The sequence below is a fragment of the Pristis pectinata genome, chromosome 21 (assembly GCF_009764475.1).
Source record: "Pristis pectinata isolate sPriPec2 chromosome 21, sPriPec2.1.pri, whole genome shotgun sequence".
Lineage (NCBI taxonomy): Eukaryota > Metazoa > Chordata > Chondrichthyes > Rhinopristiformes > Pristidae > Pristis > Pristis pectinata.
In genome coordinates this window covers 25,909,298-25,933,953 of record NC_067425.1, presented here as the reverse complement: position 1 = coordinate 25,933,953, position 24,656 = coordinate 25,909,298, and the positions used below count along the sequence as shown (strand labels likewise).

Below are 24,656 nucleotides of genomic sequence, written 5' to 3'. Positions count from 1 at the left end.
CTGCTTCCTAACATGTCCCCTTTGTCAATATTCTCCCACTAGTGGAAATCTCTCAACATCTTTCCTGTCATGAACCCTCAGGATCTTTTACATTTCAATAACACCATTTATCATTCTTCTAAACTCCAAAGAATACAGATTTAGTTTCTTTAGTTGCTCAGGATAGGACAAACTTCTCATCTTAAGAATCAGCCCAGTGAATCTTTTTTGCCTCTCTTTTACCTCCAATGTCATTAATAGTAAATCTCTGATAATCTAGCATGCTCTTGGGACATTGACTCTGCCGGATTAGTAAATTTTCCATTGGATGTTATTCTTAATCATAACCCAAAACATTTTTGTTTTTTTTTTAAAAGTATGTAGTACAGTATTATAATAAATTTCCCTGTGAACCAGCTAAGTTTTAAGGGACTGCAGGAACCAGGTCCCTGGTGGGATGGAAGAGAGCGAAGTAAAGAACACTTGTTGAGCCAGATGATAAACCATCAAGACTTCCATAATCCTTTATTAAGAAGCCAGTACAATTGTAACAATACTTCCATTTTTCTACACCGCAAACCCCTTGCAATAAAAGGCAAATGTGCCATTTGCTTTCCTAACCACTCGCTGCACCTACCCATTAATTTTTTGTGTTCCATGCACAAGAACACCCAGATCCCTCTGTACTTCTCCCATCCGCAATCTTTCTCCATTTAGTTAATAGTCTGCCTTTATACTCTTCTGACTGAAGTGCTTAACCTCACACTTTCCCATGTTAAACTCTTATGTTCTCATCATTGTATATAGATGACCCTGCATTAAGGGGTGGGGGCGGGGGTGATGCATTCCTAGAAAATGGGCCGTATGCAATTTTCCATTATGTGAAGCTACATCATCTCACCATGTGCAAGAAATGTAAGTTGGAGAAAATAAATTGTGTTGATTTATTTACTCCCCCCACCCCTCCCAACACAGATTCTGTGAAGGTGAATTTTATTCCGGATCTTAAATTTTTGGGTAATGACTTGTGAATTCTGTGAGGGCAAATTTCTGTAACCTGAACAGCCATAACGCAGGGGTCGTCTGTTTAAGCTCTTCACTCAGCTTCTCAACTATGTACTCCATTTAACAAATCATTACTTTTTAGTTCATCCTGCTTCAAGTCCAATTCCTTAAACAAAAAACAGCCAAACAAGATCAGAGACGCAAGAGATTCTGCAGATGCTGGAATCTGGAGCAACACACACAAAATGCTGGAGGAACCCAGCAGGTCAGGCAGCATCTATGGAGGGAAGTAAACAATTGACGTTTCGGATCGAGATCCTTCATCAGGACTGGAAAGGAAAAGGGCACAAGCCAGAAAAAGAAGGCTGGTGGAGGGGGAGAAGCAAGAGCTGGCGGATCATAGACAAGTCCAGGTGAGAGAGGGAAGGTGGGAGAGTGAAGGGGAGGGGGATGAAAGGGAGTGATGCGAGAAGCTGAGAGGTGATGGGTAGAAGAGGCAAAGTGCTGGAGGAGGAGGAATCTGGTAGGAGAGGGCGAGGGATGATCTCCACTTTCCACAGGGATCACTCCCTCTAGCGACTCCCTTGTGAGGAGGGATGAGTGGACAAGGGAGTTGCAGAGGGAGCGATCCCTGTGGAAAGTGGAGATCGTCCCTGCCCATTGATGATCCTCCTGGCACTTATCCCTGCAACCATGCAAAGTGCTATACCTATCCCTATACCTCCTTCCTCACCACCATTCAGGGCCCGAGACAGTCCTTCCAGGTGAGGCAGCAGTTCAACTGTGAATCCAAGGGTGTTATTTATTGCATCTGGTGCTCCCTCCCCTACGTCAGTGAGACCTGACGCAGATTGGGTGACCTCTTCTTCGAGTGCCTTCGCTCCGTCTGCTGCAAAAGTCAGGATCTTCCGGTCACCACCCACTTCAGTTCCACATCCCACTCTCATACTGGCATGTCTACTGCCATGTTGAGGCCAGACGCAGGTTGGAGGAGCACCTCGTATTCTACTATGGTAGTCTCCAACCCAACGGCCTCAACATCGATTTCTAATTTCTGGTAACCCGTCCCCTTTTCTCCACCCGCTCCCCTTTGTTTTCCCTTATTTCTATGGGCCACTTACCCCTTCTCTTTCCCCTCCCTGCCCTCATGATCTGCCCATCTATTCCCCACATCCTTTTTTTTTTAATGGCCTACTGCCCTCTCCTACTGGATTCCTCCTCCTCCAGACCCTTGCCTATTCTACCTATCACTTCTCAGCTTCCTACATCATTCCCTTTCATAGGCCCTCCCCCACCCACCTACCTTCCCCCTCTCACCTGGACTCGCCTAACACCTGCCAGCTCATGCTCCTCCTCCCCTGACCTTCTTATTCTGGCTTCTGCCCTCTTCCTTTCCAGTCCTGATGAAGGGTCTCAACCCAGAGAGTCAACTGTTTATTTCCCTCCATAGATTCTGCCTGACCTAGTGAGCTCAGCCAAACATTTTTTTTCCATCAAAGTGCCAAATCTGTTTCAGATCACGCAAGGTCAATGGCAACTCAGAGCTCCTGTAGCCCAAAGCACCTTCTAAACTGATGTTTGGTTCGATCACAGGACTTGAACAACCAAAACTGATCTGCTCCTTCTAACCTCAACCATCCTCAATTTTACATTTACACAAGTTATTGCTTTGCTTGTCAGAATGGTCTTTATTTATTTATTTTTTATGGTACAAAAGGAAGCCATTTGACCCACTCAGTATATGCTGGCTTCTAAACAGAGCAATTCATTAGATCGATATTTCTTTTATTTCCTTGTAGCCCTGGGAGAAACCCATGAGGTCATGAGGAACACGTCCAAATTCCACAAAGGCATTACCTGCAATCAGGAATGAACCCACGTCCCTGGAGCTTGAGTCAGCAAAAACAATTGCTCTGCTAATGTTCTGTCCTTTTCCCATCTTTCACATTTCTGCCTCCCTTTTATATTGAGCCAGTTAGCATAGAGACAGGCCCTTCAGCCCAAAATCCATGCCAACACTGAAGCACCCATTGACACTAATCCCATTTTATTCCCTCCACGTACCAATAAACTTGCTCTAGAATCTCCCACATACTAGGGACAATTTAGTGGTCAATTAATCTACCAAACCACACATCTTTGAGACGTGGAATGAAACCAAAGCACTCGGGAGGGAAAGCATACGCAGACATAGAGCAAACTTGCAAACTCACGCAGATGGCGCCAAAGGTCAGGATTGAATGCAAGTTGCTGAATAGCTGCTCTACTAGGTGCATCATTGTGCTGCTCTCCTTCACTTCCTCCCCCTTTCATTTTGAGCCACATCCATAAATTTCTAGCTTTAAAAGGAAGGGATGAAGCTGGAGAAACCAGAATTAGATCATCCAGAACTTACAGTCTCTGTCCCCATGGTCTCAATCGGTTACGTTGTTGGGAAAGCTGTGGCTGCTTGTTCACTCGTAATGGTACCTAAGTGAATGAAAACAAAAGTCATATTAGTTAGCACCAGACCTGCAACAACCAGTGGTTTTCAATAAATAATTTTTAAACACAGTCCTCCATCTACATCTGCCATAGCTCAATTGATAGTTCTCTCACCCAAGTAAAAAAGGTTCTAGGTTCACGTCCCACTCTAGACACAAATCAAAAGAGCCTTACAAACCTCCACTCCAAATGTCCAATAGGTGCAAGGAATCAAATGCCCAAACCCTGTACTGTCTCCCAAATAAGCTTATGAAATACAAATCAATCTCTAGGATCAACAGACCAAACTGCTTTCTTTTACCATAGCACAATAAACTCAATTACAAAATCACATCCTTGAATCTCTTTGCCTCCAATAGTAAATGACATCTAATTTTTCTGGTAATTTGATCCCAGAAAAGGATTTAAAAATCAGAGCTTGAATTAAGGGAGATGTTACAATACAATGTAACAAATATTTAAAAACAAAATGGCTCTTTTTGTCCTTTGTCCACGAAGCTACTTCAATTTGAACATCCATAATTCACTGTAGCAGCAGTCTTAAATATATTCAAGTTTCCAAATTAAAATGTAGCACTTTACAAGGAACATCATAGCATTGCAAAGACATCATTATCCAACTACACATCACAGTTGCAAAATAACAATTTATTTTCACAATTAATAATTTAGTTACTCATTCAGCATCCCATTTTGCAAACAACCTGTTCATTTAAAAATCTCTAAATGAAGCTCAGGCTAATCTCCTGCTTGTACAGCTTTCTTTGAAGTGAAGTCTAGAGCATAATGGTCCTGGCAAAATGAAACCTGTGCATTGGGGAAATCATACTTGACAACACTGTCAATGATACACCAACCACTGCTTTGTTTATGATTGACAGGATACAGATTGGACAGCAAATAGCCAGATCGGAGGCCTTGCTTTTTTTGCGGACAGGACTCATCCAGGTGACTTTCCACATTGTCAATAGATGCCAGTAACTACACTAGACAACTCAACTCATGGTTTGCACTTTCAAAGCTAAAATTGGCTGGTCTCAGTTTTTTGTTCAATCTAATACTACCAGTCATTTCTTTATATCACCTGGAATGAATGAGTTGCAAAAGGTTGGAATCCAACACCATTGTCAACAATACAGAGGCTACAGAGAAGAACTCTGTGATACAGACACTTGCAACTTTAAAGATAGCTTATCATGACATTACTACTCTACAATATAAACAAACTACGATTCCCTCATCCCATGATCAGGAAGTTTTAGGTCTGCTAATAACACCATTTCTATCGAAAGACTTCCAACCATCAAGAGTCCAATTTCCATAGCACAGCGAAACTCAAAGGTTGAAATTTTTGTTTGAAATGGAAACACAACTTCTTTTGCTTTCATGATGGGCTTGATGATCCTCTTCAACATAGTTTCAATTTACCATTCTATTGTAGAATATTATTAAAACCAATGTCAAAGAAATGACAATGGAAATCAGGAATTTATAATTAAATGACAGCAAATATAAATTTTGAAAAACCTGGCTGCAGAAGGGTAACACTGTTCTACAGTTAAACTTCAGTGGTCCTGAGAAATTAGTTAACTGGAAATCTTTTGCTAAGCCTCGATTTGAAATGTGAATGTACAGGGGAAAAGTGTATACTGGACAATGCATTTATTGCTATCTTGCTAATTCTGTGGTAACTACAGAGTTGGAGTTATACAGCCTAGAAACAGGCCCTTCAGCTCAACTCATCCATGCCAACCAACTTGTCTACTTGAGTTAGTCCCATTTCCCCGCATCCCTCTAAACCTTTCCTATACATGTACCTATCTAAATATCTTTTAAATGTTGTAACTGTACCTGCCCCTACCATTTCCTCTGGCAGCTTGTTCCATATAACCACCTCCTACTGTGTGAAAAAATTGCCCCTCAGATCCCTTTTAAAGCTTTCCCCTCTCACCTTAAACCTTCGCTTATTAGTTCTTGATTCCCCAACCCTGGAAAAAAAATACTGTTACCAGTCACCTTATCTATGCCCCTCATGAATTTATAAACCTCTACCAAGGTCACCCCCCAGCCTCCTACACTCCGGGGGAAAAAAAAAGTCCCAGCCTATCCAGTCTCTCCTTATAGCTCAAGTCCTCCAGTCCTAGTAACATCCTTGTGAATCTTTTCTGCACTCTTTCTAGCTCACATTCCTCCTACACCCAGGCGACCAGAATTGCACACAGTATTCCAAGTGCGGGCTATATACTGGTACCCCTAGGTCCCTCTGTTCTCCAATAATTTCTCTGGCCCTACCCTTTACTGTGCAAGTCCTACCCTAGTTTAACTTGCCAAAGTGCAACACCTCACATTTGTCCAAATTAAATTTCCATTTGCCATTCTCTGGCCCATTTCCCAAGTTGGTCAACATCCCCTTGCAAACTTAGATAAACCCTCTTCACCACCCACACCACCATCAATTTTGGTACTGCCAGCAAACTTACTAATCACATTAACAACAATGTCATCCAAATTGTTAATATAGATGACAAACAACATGGGACCCAGCAGCAATCCCTGCAGCACACTACTGGTCACAGACCACTGAATCTGAAAAACAACCCTCCACTAACACCCTCTGCCTCCTTCCACCAGGCCAATTTAGTATCCAGTTAGCTAGCTCACCCAGGATTCCACGTGATCTCACCCTCCAGACCAGTCTTTACCATGCAGGACTTTGTCAAAAGCCTTGCTAAAAGTCCACATAGACTATGTCTACTGCCTTGCCTTTGTCACCTCTTCAAAAAAAAAACTCAAATCACATTCGTAAGGCATGATTTCCCATGCATAAAGCCATGCTGACTATCTCTAGTCAGTCCTTGCCTTTCCAAATGCTGGTAGATCCTGTCCCTCAGAAACCCCTCCAGTAACTTTCCTGCCACTGATGTTAGCCTCACTGGCTTGAGGTTTCCTGGCTTGTCCTTGCAGCTTTTCTTGAATAAAGGCACACCAGCCACCCTCCAGCTTTCTGGTACCTCATCTGTGGCTAATGAAATCTGAATGAAAAAGAATTCTGCAATGTTCAGCAGCGATCATAATAGAGGACCATTTTCTTGTAATGAAGCATGGTGTTCTTATCTAGAAGAGAAGCATTTATCTGTGAACTGATTCATCTCTTCAACAATACCATAGGACACCTAGGAACGTTTCATTGTCATCAGTTGTCTAAATACTATGGGCCAAAACAATGTAAGGAGAAGTCAAAAAAGAACTTACAAGTATGCACCAAATTAGCAGTTGGTCAGGTCTATCACAAATTTTAGAATGTGTAATTTATTCACTGAACATTTTATTCTATTATCTCTCAAATAACGACATAGGTTATTTGGCCCATCAAGTCTATGCTAGCTCCCAGGAGCACATGCATTGTTTCCATTCCTCCATTTATTTTGGCTGTAATCTATTCTCTCTCACATGCCCACTTATATTTAGTACATTTTACCATTTTTTATATTTCTTCAATCGTGACTTTAATATGCTTACTGTTTGTAACATTAAAATTGCAAAACTGTTACGTCTGTATGGGAGGGTATATTGTGAGAATCCTCTACTCATGCACAGATCTCCAACTGAGCAGTAATGTCATTATTGAGTACTTCTTTGCAAAATAGTGACTACAAAGAGAACAGTGATTTTGTATTGTTTTATATCTCCATCTTAACTCTGCTTCTTATCAAGATTAAAGGCTGTCCAGTTTTTTTTATCCTTTGCTCACCAGTCTGGAAGGCATTCAGTGCTGTTCATGTATGGTCACCAAAATGCCATTAATCCTTTATAATAACCTGTCACTTAGCCAACTTTGTGAACTTGTTAGCCTACATCCATCACAACTCACTCAGATCTTGTGCTCACCCAAAGCCCACACTCCTCTAGATAATGATCAGAAATACAAGCCTCAATAGATTTCCTTTCTAGGCCTGCCCCGAGGAAGCATAAAATCTCATTTGATGTTTAAGAATTGTTCCAGATATTTAATTTACCTCTGAATCAGAAAAGTTAGTTCATATTTCATGTGTTATAACAACTTATGAGACTGATATCTCTAAATTGGCTGCTGTTTTGCCTGTAAATCACACTTTTGTAATCAATATTAGCTTGGATACAGTTTAGAGCACACAGAAGATGGGAATGGTGTGTTATCAATGAAAGTCTTTATTTAGATTCAAACGTTGGGAGAAGGTTCAAAAATGCTTGGTTAGATGAAAACAAAAATGACAACAGGTAATTGAAGCTTAAAATTATACTGGATGCACAGCACTGGAGTTTAATTTTCTCCAAATTAGAAAGCTCTAGTTTTAGGAGCCAGCATCCTAACTGGAGAAGCTCAGGTCTTTTCACCCATTAAAAAGAAAGTAATGCAAGAGAACAAACATAATCAAGATTTATATATATATATATATATATATATATAAAAAGAACTCTAGAATGCCTTTCAATGTACCTGTATCCCAGAAGGCAATGGAGGCTTAGGCAATAGGTTCATCAAAACAGATTTCTTGATATTAACGGAATCTATGGATATAGGAAGAGTGCCCTTTGGTAGTAGATCAGTCAGATCTTGGTCACTGGCTGAGCAGGCAGACCAGAAGAGCCAGGTGGCCTGTTCATGCTCTTATTTTATATGATCTGTTGTTTTTATGTATCTGTTTCGTAATACAAGAGAGGAGGATTCAAATTTGTAGTTTGCTCAAGTACAAAATTAAAACCTGCCAGACCACAGTCAATTGGAACCTAGCCAGACTTGAATATTTTTTTCATAACTAACCTGACCATCAATGTAAAGATAATAAATCTCAAACATACTTTTGGTCATGTGGGTTAATTCTAATGCATGGAAGTAATTTTGGAAGGTACTTGAAGAAAGGCAGACCAAAAAAAAAGACATTTCTAAAATATATTTATTAACTACTTAGTCACTAATACCAACCCAAATCATATGATCGGAACATACACCTAATCTGAATAGAGATCACCACGACTTGACTGTGTGCGTCTGGTTTGGGTTGGATAGCCTGGCTCTAGTTCAAACTGCTTAGTAAAATATGAACACATAACAGCTGTCAGGAAGTTGATTCCATGAAGAGTGAGTGACCAACATCCATCAGTTAAGGTTTAAAAAAAATTGAAGCATTCCAAAGTCTGAAAGAGAACTACAAGTCTTTCTAGGTGTCTAATCTAACAAAAGCCCAATCATAGGGAAACAAAGGACTGCAGATGCTGGAATCTAGATCAAAAACACTATGATGCTGGAGGAACTCGGCAGGCCAGGCAGCATCCGTAGAGAAAAGCAAGCAGTCAACCTTTCAGGTAAAGACCAAAGATCTGCAGAATTTTCAGTCCTGAAGAAGGTCCTGACCTGAAACGTTGACTGCCTGCTTTTCTCCACGGATGCTGCCTGGCCTGCCGAGTTCCTCCAGCATCATAGTGTTTTTCTTCAAAAGCCCAATCTTTTCTCACCAGCATCCATTTGGATGTTCATCAGAACAGGAGCTCCCACTCTTGAAAGAAAAACTCACAATTGCTTTTATTTACAAAGTGTCAGAAATGCCATGGAGTATTATTGTAACTGGTATAAGGCATCTTTCCTAACTGGATGAATACCACTGCATTTCTAAAGTCAGTTTAAAAAGTACAAAATTAACTGGGGTCAGTGATAGTGATACCATAATTGCACCTAGTGTGTTCAACTTTGATCCCTATACTTTAAGATAGAAACTCATGCTTTCAAGTGTAGAAGACAAGGAAGATTCTCAGTGTCGGAGATAAACAAAAAAGTTTGTGAAGTTTAATCAACTCTCATTAAAAAGCAATGATTAAAAGATGTTTAGTAGGATTAATAAAGCAAACAAAAATCTTACTTTAAGTCAGTACAAAGGATGTAGAATTTTAAAAATGTAAAAATAAAGTAACTGCTTTACAAAATGATGAATAGTTGGAAAATTCCAACAGTTAAAATAATACGATTAGAGTCTTTAGAAGCATTATAATGCATATGGATGCAGTTACTGGACAAAGGTTACTGGCTTGACAAGATATTTCTGGTCAAAGGTTGTTTTTTCACTTTGCTATGTGTGCTGTGGTCCTTTTGTCCACTGACACTTGTTACTTTGATTTTTTTCCCCCTCCTTTGATAAAACAGAATCAGGTTCAGATCCCAGTGTCGAATTTAACATACAGTTGTCACAACAATGGAGCACCAGCAATACAGTAGAATTAAGTGGAAATGCACACTTCTCATAGAATAACTATATATAAAATATGATCCCAGGACATCCAGAGGTCCATCATGCAGTGACAGAAATACCCTATGGTAAAAAAAAATCACAAATCATTCTTCTGCATTGCTTGCCTTGGAGGCATTTGCCCTAATTTTTGACGACTTCCGACTCTACTACAACAAATTCAGCAAAAAAAAATTAGCACTGTAATCCTATGTGCTCAAGGTCCCATTATTTTTGAGATTGTCTTATCATCATGGATAAAGCAGATTCAAACTAACCTTATCAATTACAGATATATAATTTTACGGCTGACTGGCAGTACAATATAAATAATTCTAGATCAACGAAAAGAAAGATGCAATCACAAGCAAGGTGCTTCAGCATCTTTACTTTCTTAGGAGGTTAAAGAGGTTCTGCTTGTCATCGAACACTAACAAACTTCTACAGACATACTGTTGAAAGTATACTGACTGGTTGCATCATGGTCTAGTATGGCAATTCAAACGCGCAGGAACACAAGCAGCTGCAGAGAGTAGTGGATTCAGCCCAATACGTCACTAGCACATCCCTCCCCACCATCAGTAGTATCTACAGGAGGCCCTGCCTTAAGGCGGCTGCATTGATCAAAGATCACCACCATCCAGGCCATGCTATCTTCTTGCAGTTATCATCAGGCAGGAGGTACAGAAGCCTGAAGTTCCACACAACCAGGTTCAAGAATAGCTACTTCCCTTCAACTATTTGGTTCTTGAATCAACCAGCACAACCCTAATTACTACAGTTTAGTAACATTATGACCACTTTGCACTAAAATTGACTTTTTTGTTCTAATTGCATTCTTTGTAAAAATTGTGTAAATTTATGTTAATGTTTTTCTTTTGAATGCTGCTTATATGATGCCATGTACCCGTGATGCTGCTGCAAGCAAGTTCTTCATTGCACCTGTGCATACATGTGCTTGTGCATATGACAATAAACTCAACTTTGACTTTTAGAATGAAGACATGTAATAGACCTGTACAACAGGAAGATTCAGATTTATTTGAAATAATCAACATTAATTATGCCATAGACCATGCCCTTGTCAAGTGTTTTACTACAATTAATGATTAACCAAACAAACTAAACCTGCAGCACAAAGACCAACAGAACACAACAGCTATGTTTCTTTTTATTATTATTATGGGCTCGTCAAGGTGGATTGAGTGCTCCAGATCTTTTTATACTGTGATCATTTTATACAACTTATGTTCATGCTTAACAGAAACTTTAAAAGCTTGCTAAAAAAGGTCCACCATTTGATTATAGAGGATATCTAAACCAAGTACGGTAAAACACAAGGATTGTTCACTAATTGCCAAATCCAAATGCTCAATCAACGGTCTCCAGATATCATCCACAGGTTGAACAGAAATCTGTGTTGACAACCAGCTACAACCACATTAGATTGTCATGTGAATTCAAACAGTCTGCATTACTTTCTGTAGTAGAACTCGTATGTCTTCATTTGTAGCTTTGGGATAAGGTTACCTTAAATTGCTAATCGAACCTGTACCTTTCAGGTGCCTGATATTGTAGACCTTTTACAGAAATTGATTAAATAGGCTCAGGAAGTTAATTGCTGTTTATGAACTTGAGGTCAGAACCTATTACTTACATCATTCAGAATCTCAAATTAGGGTTGGATCAACACTGTGGGAGCTTTCTTCCCTGGAAGTTGGGTCCAAACCAGAGATTTACAAAAGACAGTCTGGCACAGTGGAAGAACAGCCATGCTACTCTTTCATAACCTGCTCATACCATGCCTATGACAACCCTAATCCAGTGCCAAATAGAATCAAAATCCCCGTTTTGAAAGGTTAGAGCCAATTTTAAGCGTCCCTATCACAACATTTCAACTTTTCTTAAAAACACGTACTTGTTTTTCCTGCTGTTTTCTGGCTGTTGAACTGAGTGTGGAGGTTCCAGTGGATCACTTGGGTATCTGTTCCATTTCCTAGGTTATGCTTTAAAAATGAAATTGCTGTGAAAAGCCTCTCATTACTACCAAGATTTTTAATGTTTAAAATTAAGTGACATTCTACGCACTTATCCACGAATTTAAGTATTTCTCTTTTCCCATAAATCCAAACTGGATTCTACATTACAACAATTTGGCTACTCTGCTTAAATGTATTATAAATTTAACGTTGTTCCTTGCAGAACGCGAACCACCAAATATCGAACGGCGAGAAAAGTTTGCACAGATTTCCTTTTCCGACTACTATCCACAGCCACCAACTGCAGCAATACAACGCACTCTCGGATTAAGATCCTGCACTAACTATAAAGTAGATGTGCACATTTACTTTTATGGTTTATACAAGCAAATGTAGCACTGATCAGTTTTAAAAAATAACTCACCGAACAATCGGTCTCAGTGAAATTGCTCAAGTTTTACAAGCTCAAATGTTACTTTCCAAAATGTTCTAACTGCATTGCCCAACCCGCAGATACAAGCAGGCGAAGCTGGGAATCATAGGACGTGTCAGCTCCCCATTCCAGAGCGGCGTGTCCCACATGTATGAACAGAACGTGAGAGACGTGGCCAGCTTGAAGCCTCCGCAAATGAATGGGTACACGCTGAATTCTTCAAACTGACACCAATATTTGGATCAAAAGAGGGTCAAAACTTAACCCTCTCTAGTATCGGGAACATTCTAATCGGAGAATTGACCTGTAAGCATTGAGATGTCGCAATATGTTATTGCATATTTTGTTCGATTCAGTGAATCCTCAACGCTTCACGCAACTTTCCGGCGCCGCCAAAACTACTCGGCTCAAAAACGAGGCAGCGACTTTTGACTGGGCAGCATGTCATCAAGGTAAAACACTGGAGGAACTCAGCAGGTCAGGCAGCGTCTGTGGAGGGAAATAAACAGTCGAGTTTCGGGTCAAGACCTGATGAAGGGTCTCCAGCCGAAACGTCGACTGTTTATTTCCCTCCATAGACGCTGCCTGACCTGCTGAGTTCCTCCAGCATTTTGTGTTGCTCCAGATTCCAGCATTTGCAGAATCTCGTGTGTCCATGTCATCAAGGTAGTTGTATTGACTGGATCGAGAGCGCCGATTCGCAACCCACTGCCGAAGAACCCACTGGATGTAATTAATGGCACAATGAAAGGACATTCCCATTCCAAATCTCATCCTCCTCGTCAGGTCACTGTACACTGAACAGCAGATTGTAAACACCGAATCCCACAAACCTAGAAGTAATTTTTCTCGTGCAACTTAAACACAAATCTGAAGAAGTTGGTGAAAGCGATTTTGGATAAATCTGGAGCAACAAAATCTGCTGGAGGAACTCAGCAAGCCGAGCAGCAGCTGTGGGAGGAAAGAAATTGTCGATATTTTGGATCAAGACCCTGCATCAGGACTGCCATTCAACTTGGAAAGTCGGCAATTCCTCCTCCCCCGGACAGAGGCCGCTCGCCCCATGGAGCACCCCTCCCCCCCCCCCCCGCTCCAGATTTCAGCACCCGCAGTCCCCCGTGTCTCTGAGATTTACAGAGACTCGTTCGGTTAATGGCTTTTTCCTTTAGGAACGCAGAAACCCGTGTCGGCCTCTCTACCCCGACTCAGCATCAAGTTTGGTCATGGGTGATCTGGGACCTGCGAGCTCAGCCACCTTTGCCTAAATCCTTATTTGGGAATTCTGCAGGCAGCCCAAAGTCTCTCAAATAATAATGAAAATTCCGGTTTCTCCAGGGCACGTGAGCTCTGGCCCATCAAGTTGCAGACTCCAATGATCTGTGTAAGGGGATTGTCGAATTTTTTTAATAAGTTAATTATGTAGCTGTTAAACATGGGCGAGCATCGCAGAGATACTGAGACGATTTAATGCAGAAAAAGTAGTGCAAAAACAAACTAAACTGAAATAAGGATAACGAACAAAAGACCTCTGAAAAGGTGGGGGGTGGAATGGACAGAGGAGTCCAAGGTGCGAATTCATATACAAGTCAATAAAAAAATTGTCAGATGTCAGGGAGAAGAGGACCACATTCAGCTCATCTGGCAATCAAGAAACTGCAGATCCCAGAAATCTGAAATAAAAACAGACGATGTCAGGGATACTCAGCAGGTCAGTCAGCATCTGTGATGAGAGAAGCAGAGTTAATGTTTCAGGTCGCTGATGCTTTATTAGAATTGGAAGACTGAAAAGAAACCCGTACCAAGCTGGCAACTAAAGCCAATGTGGGACAATGGACATTTTGCGAGGCAGATAGTGATGCATTTCTCCTGCTATTTGTTTCTATGTGCTCCAGAAAGATTTTGAATGCTCCTTTTTTTATTTTGAGTAGTCATGGGTTCCACAAGCTAGGAGAGATTAATACTTTTTCCATGGCTTTGAGACCATTCTTGTATTGTTTCCTTTGTCACTGTGTGGTGGACAGAGCATCTGTAGCAGGAGTCTAGTGTCAGATGTGTGTGATGTGGCCTACCCATAACAGCCAATGCTGTACATACAAATGTTACATAGAAACTGAGTGCTTCAGAAGCATTGCAGGTGCTATACATGGAAAATGCCACAATAATTCCCGAAGGAGCAGTGAAGTAACACAAGCAAGGCTACAATGTTAGTGCACAGTATTGCATACCCAATGGAGGAGAGGGGGGGAGGGGGGGAGATTTGTGCTCACAAGAATGACTGCAGATACTAAATGGAATGCTACAAACACTATATGCAAAACTGTTGCATATCTTACAAGCAGGAGCACTACCGATGATGGTGACTGTTCTAAATACTTAAGAGTAATTACTGCACTTTAATTAGTAGAACTTGTCTAAGTAAAACCCTTCAATGATTGTGAAACTGCTGTTGTGTTATGTTTGAACCACATGATTCAAGTAGAAACCTGTTACTCATATTCAACACATATTTTCTTTGGGTGGTGTTTCTTATCCAGCAAGATTCATTTTGCATTGATTTTCACAAAATTAATCCCTTTAGATACATCACCTTTACAGACTACATTTCAGGAACCTGACTCAAAGCTCAGAAAGATGCAAAAATTACGTAACAGTAGCAGGTTGAGCCAGCAATTACTTTCAATCATCATATGTGAAGAGGCTGCCAAACCTTTTGATTTTAAATATTAAAACAATTCAGCTCTCATACTGCAGATAATGAGTTCAATACTAGCTACTTTTCACAGGTATTAAAAGAAAAATCAAAGTGGTCTGCACAATTTGCCACTCTGAAGGGCAGATTATCTAGATATTCTAATCTATATCCATAGCTGACATTAAATAGGCAAAAAGATGAATTTCAAGCTAATGAGAATGTCAAAAGACTGAACATAGGGAAGAGTAGAGCATTCTTACAGCATCTGTTCAAATTATATAACCAGAAAAAGTGTGAAGACTTTTATTACTACATTTGTGTCTTAAACACCATTTTAGTTATTTCCAAAAGAGTTGCTTAAAACATAATTCATATTGTATTGGAAGAATCTCAAAAGAAAAAATTCCCTAGGAATAAAGGTTTTATTACCTCACGCCATAAAATACACCTTATACAAATGGACACAGTCCTCCATACTCCATTATAAAGTCATTGACTTGCAAATTAAATCAGAATTCCACTGCAGAATATGCTAATCTTGTACAGTATTTCTAACCTCACTAGTTAAATTCTATTCAGTCTGCTCTACTCTGCCAATTGACCACAGATGACTATTGTATTACAATTGCCAAACATGGGTGTTCTCGTCAGGTCACATTAACCCCAACATGATCCTCTGTGGTGTAGTGACAAGTGATCACATGGACAGAAACAATCATTAAAAATAGCTTAAAATGGCAGAGTAGACAGCTACAATACAGAGATAGGCCTAGACATCCAAGCCCATGATGTTTGGCTTTTCCTTCTAGCGTTCTGCAAATGAACATGGACTTTTCCTGGAATACAAGACCTATTTGGAGTTATTTTGCATCACTGGAAACTCAATTGAGTACTTTAACACAGATCACACTTCTGCATGGGTGATGCCGTTCTGGCACTAGAGGCACACTTAACATCAATCATTGTGCAACATTAATTTGCAGGATTGCCGGGCAAAAAAATGGACTCCCCCCCCCCCCCCCCCCCTCCTCAAAATTCTCATTTATCACTGGTTATTCATCAACTGTCCAGGTTTTTTCATAACCTTGGTTTTTTGCTGTGGCTGCCTAGTTTAAAGTGCTAGTAAACTCTCAAAACTCAAGGCTGTGCTCTCATTCTATTAGCTATTACTAAACACCATTAAGACTGGAGTTCCATTCCCATTTGAGAACTTGGAAACTATTCACAAATGGGTACATGTGATGCTGCTGGAAGATTTGAAACCAGGCCACAGATATTATAGACCCAGACTGGAGTCAAGGGAAGAATAAAAGGGCTCACTAAAAGTTCTTTTCTCCCTCAGAATCTACAGGGATCCACACTATCTCAATACCTGAAGAACAAATGTCTCCAAGAGGCTAAGATTTACCAATGGCATCCAGAGATCCAAGACAAATGGCTTTAAATGCAGGTTTGCACTCATGCCTGGATTGCTCTGCCAAAGTCAAGGTTACTATCACATTCAACTTTCCCATCCTTGGAACCAGTCCAGACAGCTGATCTATGCAGTACTTTGCAGTTTGCTGCTCGATGTAACATTACCTAGATCCCTGACGCACTATGGACCAGGAGAAGCAATTTGTTTTTCACCACAGAAAAGAGGAATCTTCCTTTTTAAAGAGTTGTACATTGCTTAAACCCAAAAGCCAGACAGGATGCTCAACATCAAGGAACAAAGAGCAGAATCTTGTACTCAAGGTTATGTTTAAAGGTGATCTCTCAATTGGCAACATAGGCATCACTAACATTGAAGTCCCTGCCATTTTCTAAAGAAAAGATCTCAAGAATGACAAAGCACTGGATTAATGGCATTGCAGCAGCTCACAGATCATCGAAACGTAGGATTTGATCCCAGAAAGTATTTTGTTCTAATGGCAAGGAGATGAGACACAGTGACAGATTCCCTATTTATCCACAGAATATCAATGTCAAGTCTCAAGTTTCTCTTGCTTCTGTAGTAATGAAGTCTGGAGCTTCTTGGACACAGTTATCAATGTGCAAGCAATGCATGACTATTCCTGATGGAAACCTAACCTGTTCATTGGATAGAGGCTAAGGGTAAGAGTTAGTATGAAACTTGTACTGTCAATGTAGTTAACTTTCAGTGCCTCATGCAATGGATGACAAGAATCCTTCTACCACCTCCACCCAATCATGGGCACTGTGCAGACACTGACCACAGAGCTACCTTCAAGGCTAGAACATTCCCTTACTTTCCATTGTGATAAATATCTTAGCAGCACTGCATCAATGCAATGGAGATTAATCATATTCAATGACTGAATCATACATTTTGAATTGGAATAAGGAACTGACGTACATTAGTCTGTTTCTATCAATGCAACCACACATTATCTTGGACAATCTTTGTTTCACAGAATTAAGATTGCACCATTCTCCATCAGCATAAAAACTGAAAAAAGCTTACTCCAGAGAAGGGAAGCAGGTGCTGGATGGCCATGATGAATGCTTCCCCAGGAGGACCAGCTTCCAAGCGCTTCAGCCCACTGGTAGTGGCAATCTTGGAAGCTGGAAACTGAACCTACACAAGGGTGGAACCAGAACTTTTGTTCAGAAATCACAATATCATTGAGGGGAAGACAAGACTTAACTCTACAGTGTTACTGGAACTCACTGGACTGGGCAGGCAGTGTGCAGAGGCCCAGATCATATTACTATCACAAAGACCACCCAGTCCTGCCAACCCTGATAACCAACTCCCACAAAATAGCCATCTGCTCCCTGATAGTTGAATTGTGGTCCCATGAGGCATCACTCTGTTCTTGCATAACAGTAATCTGTTCACACTGGAAACAAACCCAATGCTAGCCAACAAGCAGAGATCTAAAAAGGGATTGGCCCAAAATTCCATTGTGACAGAAGCTTTAAATGACCATGGCCTGTGCATCCATGAAATTAGAAACCTGCTCCATCAGCCACATTAACAGTGGTTGGTATAGACCCATGCATCACCTCCAGTACACAAGTGATGCTGTCCTGGCTCCGTTCAATTTACGATGAGGAGTGCAAAATGAGCTTCTCCATGTTCCTCCTCACCCATGAATTGCCTGTTAGGCCAGACAAGATGCTGAGCATTTCACTTCTGAAAGCTTCTTTATCATGGCACTCACTGGATTCTTCCAAGACATTACCACTGTGTAAAGTTGCCTTCCAGACAGCTGTCACATTGGATTTCCTTCCTCTCTAGCCAGATTATAGCCCATTACTGCCGGTCCTCTCCCCTCATGCAAACACCATTAGTCCCATTATATTAGGTTCTGCCCTTGCAGTGCCAGTATCCAAGCCAGCGCTTAGCAGGGTAGACAATATAGGATGCCCTCCCACAAGTACATTAAATAGCAGGCTCTTCATGCTCAGATTCCATCATTTCCTTCAGTGCACAGACTTCTTTTTATGGTGTGGGTCCTCCGCTGGTGAGCCTGCAATAAGAACACAATGACATGCCAATGCTTTGTGAAAAGTGGCCAACACATCTGCATAAGCTTTTATGCAGAACATTTCATAAAGGGAGGGAATGATGCAGAAAGAGCACATGATCTGTCAAAGACCACAAGAAATTGCAGAGTTGTGAACACAGCCCATTCCATCACTAAAATCAGCCTCCCTTCTAATGACTAACTACACTTCTCACTGCCTCAGGAAAGCAGCCAACATAATCAAAGACCCCTCCCACCCCAGTCATTCTCTCTCTCCCCCCCCCCCCAAATAAGGTAGAAGATACAAAAGCTTGAGAACATGTATCACCAGGCTCATGTATCACCAGCTTCTATCCTGCTGTTATAAGACTCTTGAAAGGACCTCTTACAGAATAATGATGAACACAAATGAGAGATTTACCTCGTCATGGCCCTTGCACTTGTCTACCTGCACTGCCTGTAACTAATGCTATATTCTGCATTTCTTTTTCCTTCTGTGCTTCCTCAATGTATGGAATGATATGTCTTGATGGAATGCAAACAAAAGCTGTTCACCGTATCTTGGTACATGTGACAATAATAAACCAATTGCCAGAAAGCTTTACATTGTGGAGATTGCAGTCCTACTGTGTAGACTCTAGGGCATTAGACTTGACTCTCCCAAAGGCTTGAGAAGGAGCCCTCTTCTGGATCAGTCAATATCCAAACTAAAAATGTAGGAAAGAAACAAAGGACTGCAGATGCTGGAATCTAGATGAAAAACACGATGATGGAGGAGGAACTCAGCAGGGCAGGCAGCATCCTGTGGAGAAAAGCAGGTGGTTAACATTTCAGGTCAGGACCCTTCTTCAGGACTGAAGATAGGAAAAGGGGAAGCTCAATACATGGGAGGGAAAAGCAGCAGTGATAGGTAGATGCTGGTAAGAGATAGTGATAGACAGGTGCAGGGGAGGAGGAAAGAGCAGATCCATCAGGGGAAGGGTCAAAAGGCAAGGAGGGAGAGGAAAAAAGGTTGAAAAATAAAGAGGTGAGGAATGGGAAAAGCAGCAGCATGGTGGGGGGAGGGGGGGGGGGCAGAAGGAGAGATTACCTAAAGTGGGAGAATTCACTGATGCATCTTCCTCCTCTCTGCACTGACAATTTCTTACAACCATGGCCTTAAGACAAAGGGACAAATTAGGTGTAACCTTGCCTTGTTTGGCTTATCTGGTCTGATGGTGAGTTAGAAAGTAGGGAAGGGAGATATGGTATCTGCATAAAGTTGCAGACCAAGACATTACTTCTCAGTAGCAAGTTTGGGGTGCAGAACTCTCACTTTTACACATCTTGTGAATGCCACGTTGCAGAATGCCATTACCTTCTGGTTCTGGCCTGCCCTAAAACAAAGGTCCTCTCCTTTTACAAATATTTTCCATTATAAATTCAAAGTCTTTTCTGTAAAATGAGGAGGAGATCCACTCCCTACTCTGTTTTAGGGATTTGCAGCAGTTAGTTTGTCCAAGTGCAGAAATGTCTTGAAGGACTGGCGCCTGAACATAGATATGTCATTAGGTGCCAGTCTTGGCACAACACTTACCAAAATAGAAAGCATTTGAAAAAACATGCTTGCTTTTTTAAAAATCACTAAAATCATTAATGGAAAGTGATCTTTTGGTAACTTTTAAAAAAGCACAAAGGAAAAATGCACTGTTTTAATGCTTTTATTTAGAATTTGTCAATTTTTTATTGTAGTCAAAAAACTGTCCACGGACTTCCATTCAAAGGCAATCATATCTAAAGAGAACTTGTTTTTAGACTGCTCCTTTAAGCAATAGCTACTTTACATCAACAGCAAATCTTGTCACGTCAATACATTTCATCTGCATACTCAATTATTAAACACCATAATTGTAGCTGTTTAGATTCCATATTAGTTTACTGACTTGAAATTTCCCAGTTCAATTCTGAAGACCAATGCTGAAAAGTTCTGCTAAGCAGCAGAAGAGTTTCCTACTGTCTCAAAATCACAACATTCTCCTTTCTCAGAGGATGCTTTTATTTCCCACAATAACATTTTAAACAAAAAACTTGATGCAGCAAATCCAGCTTTGTTCCACTCTAGTATTAGTTGGGTCACAAAACAAGATTTGGTTTCTCAACAAGTTTTACACTGCTACAGTTCAACATTAGAACCAAAACAGGCTCTGATGTAGGCATGTTTGTACTAGAACTGCAATGCCTTCCTATTATTTCTACCAACATAAATAACTTCACATTTATCCACATCATACACCATGTATTTTTCCACTCAATGTATCCATAATCACACTGAAGCCTCTTTGCAGTTCACACTCCCATCCAGCAAATTTGTTTGATCTGCAAATTTAGAGATGTATTCAATTCCCTCATCTAAATCAATATAGTATATTGTGAATATTTCTGAACTCTGCAGTACACTAGTCATCGCCTGCCACTTGAAAGTGAAACCCTTTTATACCTACATTTTAGTTCCTGTCTGCCCACTAGTTTATGTCATCATACCCTCAAATACAAGTGGCTTAATTTTGCCCACTACTCTGAAATGGGACCTTTATCAAAAGCTTTGAAAGCCCAAATACACTACATCCACTGGGTACTCTCCCATCCACACTACTAGTCACATCCTCAAAACTGTCCCTTTCAAAAACCCACTTTGTCCAATCCTTTTCTTTTGGAAATGCTCTGCTATTACATCTTCAACAATGGATTCTACAATTCTCCACATTACCAATGTCAGAAAATTCCCCATTTTCTCCAACTCTCCTTCTTCAAATAATGGGATTACTGTAGCTCTCTTCCAATCCATAGGAACTGATCCAGTGTGCAAAATATGCTGACCACCAATACATCCACAATTTCTAGAGCCACTTTCTTAAGTACTCTGGGATGCAGACCATCAGGTCCTGGAGATTTATCAGCCTTCCTTTAGTTCTTCCCCCCGACTAAATTCTAGGTTCCTTAATATTTCTGAGGGGTTAATGGTTCTGCCTTCACAGAGGAGGACAAAGTTATTTCTTTAAGTGATCTCCCATTTCCTTGTTCTCTAGCACAAATTCCCCCATTTCTGACAAGGGCTTACATTGGTCTCCACTGTTCACAAGAAATAGTGGTTGCACTGAAAAATAGTGTGCCAGCTTTCAAACCTCAAATCAATGACTTTTATTGTCTCTTATCACTAGAAATAGTTCATGCTTTTGTGAAGCACTTCAGGTTCAAACAGATTCTTACAAATCTAAACATGTGACCCAAGAGAGTTCCATTGCTGCGTGACCTACAATACATAAAACTTTACTTTACATATTGCCTGTAGCATCACCAGGTGTTCCAATAAACAAATGCATTACATGGCAGTAAAAGGAATTAGGCAGGTTGATTAAAAGATAACTTTTTAAAAAAAAAATGACAACAACTTGGCAGATTAAATTCCAGAAGAGTAGAACTCAGACAGTTTCAAAGCACCACTACAAAAGTATTGCATAATCATGCATAAGTGATAAAAATAACATTTTAAAGTCTTCAATCATAAATTTCCTGGCATGATTCATTCCAGGAATCAAACCTAGAGTGAAGTATATGCCAGGCCACAAGTTTACTAGTCTAATACAATTCTGATGTTACAGATGGGACAAAACACTTTAACAAATATAAAACTAAGCATCCATAGATCAGTTCTGAATCTATCCCATTTAAAGTGATCATAGCATCACACAATATGAAGTGTTCTTAGTGTGAAGATGGAACTTAGTCTCCAAAACAATGGTGCTGTGATCACTTGTACCAATGCCATATTCAACTGCAACTACAACCAACAGTTTGTGAAGTAATTAACCCAGTTTACCACTGTTTGTACATTTCCCTGGCAGTTACCCAAAATCAGCAATGCTAACATTTAAGTATGCAGGACACTTTGTAAGATATGTAAAATACAAGTGGACCATCCACTAGCAAAGGCTGACTGGTTTATCCAGTTCTGTAGGAGCCCAAACAGTGGTTTTTAATAGAAAACTGCAGGCTACTAAAGAAATAACGGAAGCAAAAGGACAATTCCCCCATGGAGCATCAATGGTCTCAGGCCTTTAAGCATGTGCAGCCAAACGAAGATCAGAGGGATAGAAGCTTCCATTGCATCCAACATGAGGTAGTGAGTGTAACCACAGCATTGAGCAGTCTGTCAATACATGGAACAGGTCCCCAATAATGACTTGCATTCACCATGCCAGTATGATGCAGCCTTCAGCCCTACATATCAGGGGTCTACAACACTAACCCTTGCCTGTCCAACACCAGCCTGGAGGCAAATTCTACACACCAAGTAATGGACAACTCATTACTGCAAGAAAAGGCTCACCAGCTTTCTGGCACAGCAGCACAGATCAAGTGGATGTCTTTCTTGAAGTATAGGAGTACACACGCACGAGTGTGTTCGGACTAGAGAACCAAGAGCACTATGATGTCAGTGCTCTTCAGGGCAACACAATGTGGACGAATAGTATATAGGTGAAATCAAGGGCTAGGGGGAGCAGCCACAAAAGTGTAGTTGAAAACAAGGTCAAGCCAGCTGCCATGTTATTGAATGACAGAACAGGCTTGAGGGCCTTATAGCCTACTCCTATTTCATACCTTATGTTCAAATTACAATTCTTTTTGGTGTACATCCAAAACCCAGCTTTATTCACCGTAATAATACCAAGTGCACACTATACATTGTGGCAATCAAAGACAGAGTGATCTGATTCAAGTAATTTCCTTATAGTAAAGGAATGCAACTTCAAGTAGTTAACAGGTTATGCTTCAGAACACCTCAAAGCAAAAAGGACCAGGCCTGCTAATTTGTGCATTTTATTTTTTTTTAATATAGCAGTGAATTAACCAACCAACACATTCTGTTGACAATGAAATATACTATACAGCCATTCTGTATCACCTTCCTTTCACAAGGCCATTTTTCATTCATCTATGCCTCTTTATGCATCTGAAGAGAATCCATATTCCCAGAAGTGAGGCTCTATGTAATCAATATGACTGAAAGAACAGCTGTGTGTAACATTACCACCAGTTCTAACATACACTAGGGATTTCCAGCAGCCACTGCTTACCAGAGACTATTCCACAAACAAGATGGTCAGGTTTCCACTAATATCTGCTTTACGATGAGCAGGAAAATTAGACAATTCAGATTATGCAGTATAGAAATAGCTACAGGCATCATTCAAATATCACCTCCCCCTACCATCCCTTTGTGTTCTTCACTCAGAGCTGCTGATTTGCTCTGGAAGTGCTTTCACTACTGCCTCCCATAGTCTTCAAACAAAGCTCAGCTGCAGGTAAAAAAAGACTTCTGAGATATGCTAAATTAGCAATGTGCAAATTGACCTGGACCCTTTGTGGTCAATATAATTTAGTGCAATACATTCACTCTCACTACTTTAATTTCACACCAATTTAACTTCAAATTGAAAGTATATTTCTTTTCTCTCAGGTGGCAAGAAAAAAAAACTCCAGGGAAGAATTTAAATCAAAGACCAGATTGTTTTGTGTTGACAGCTTTGTAAATGACTTGAGGTTTTAATTTTTTTTTAAATAATTACTTTGACTGGTTTGGCCAAAAACAAAGGTCCTTTTGAACACATCATTGCAGTCATACAAGAGTGTGCAGAAGAAATAATATCAGGAAGCACAACTCAGTACCACACTGATAAGGCCTTTTTTCACTCATAATTTTTTTTATCTTCAGTGATAGTATTGGCAATAGTAGAATGAGCATCAGAAGCAACTGAAAAGGAGTAGGGCAAGCAATTAAAAGAGGTGAACCAAGATTATATTTGAAAATGACTAGTTTTCAATATTGAATACTGAAATTCTAACATTTCCTTATCAGAATCCATGAGGAAAAAAATTATGACCCATGACAGCATAAACCAGTTGCATCATTACATGAAAATACGCTAATTAACCATTTCACATTTATTAGAGGACAAAGAGCAATTATCTCCCATGTTGTATTCAAGAGGAACTCAATTTTCACATTTTCTGATCACTTCCTTAGAATAAAGCTCCTACAGTTAGTTGTCAGCATATCCAACTCTTGCCAAATTAATTTCATTTTCTCCACTCATGCCCAATTCTTCCAACATCTTTTACCAACAGGTCATTTTTCACCTTGTTTCTCCTCTAACAGAAGTCTAAACAGTTCCTTTCAATATCAGCATCTGCATCTAGCTGGACTTATTCAATTCCAGTCATATCCTCCAGATTATAATCATTGCTATAAGAACTCATTTGGATCATACCTACGGTCGTATGTGTATCTTAGCAAAGCTTTCTTACTTCTGC

General features: G+C 40.3%; 1 protein-coding gene across 9 annotated transcripts in view; it reads right to left on the bottom strand.

Annotated features, from left to right (window-relative positions):
• mtmr4 (myotubularin related protein 4) overlaps positions 1-24,656 on the bottom strand; it is a 100,828-nt gene that overhangs the window by 64,718 nt on the left and 11,454 nt on the right. For 5 of the 9 annotated variants that reach the window (XM_052035380.1, XM_052035370.1, XM_052035371.1 and 2 more), the window contains exon 2: positions 3,380-3,453. In XM_052035380.1, the coding sequence (XP_051891340.1) occupies positions 3,380-3,394 (15 nt within the window). In that variant the 5' untranslated portion in view covers positions 3,395-3,453. Of the gene's footprint in view, positions 1-3,379; positions 3,454-11,382; positions 11,402-11,643; positions 11,713-17,296; positions 17,411-17,925; positions 18,309-24,656 lie in introns of those variants that run through there. The other 4 variants (XM_052035375.1, XM_052035372.1, XM_052035376.1 and 1 more) reach the window with 4 other exon arrangements.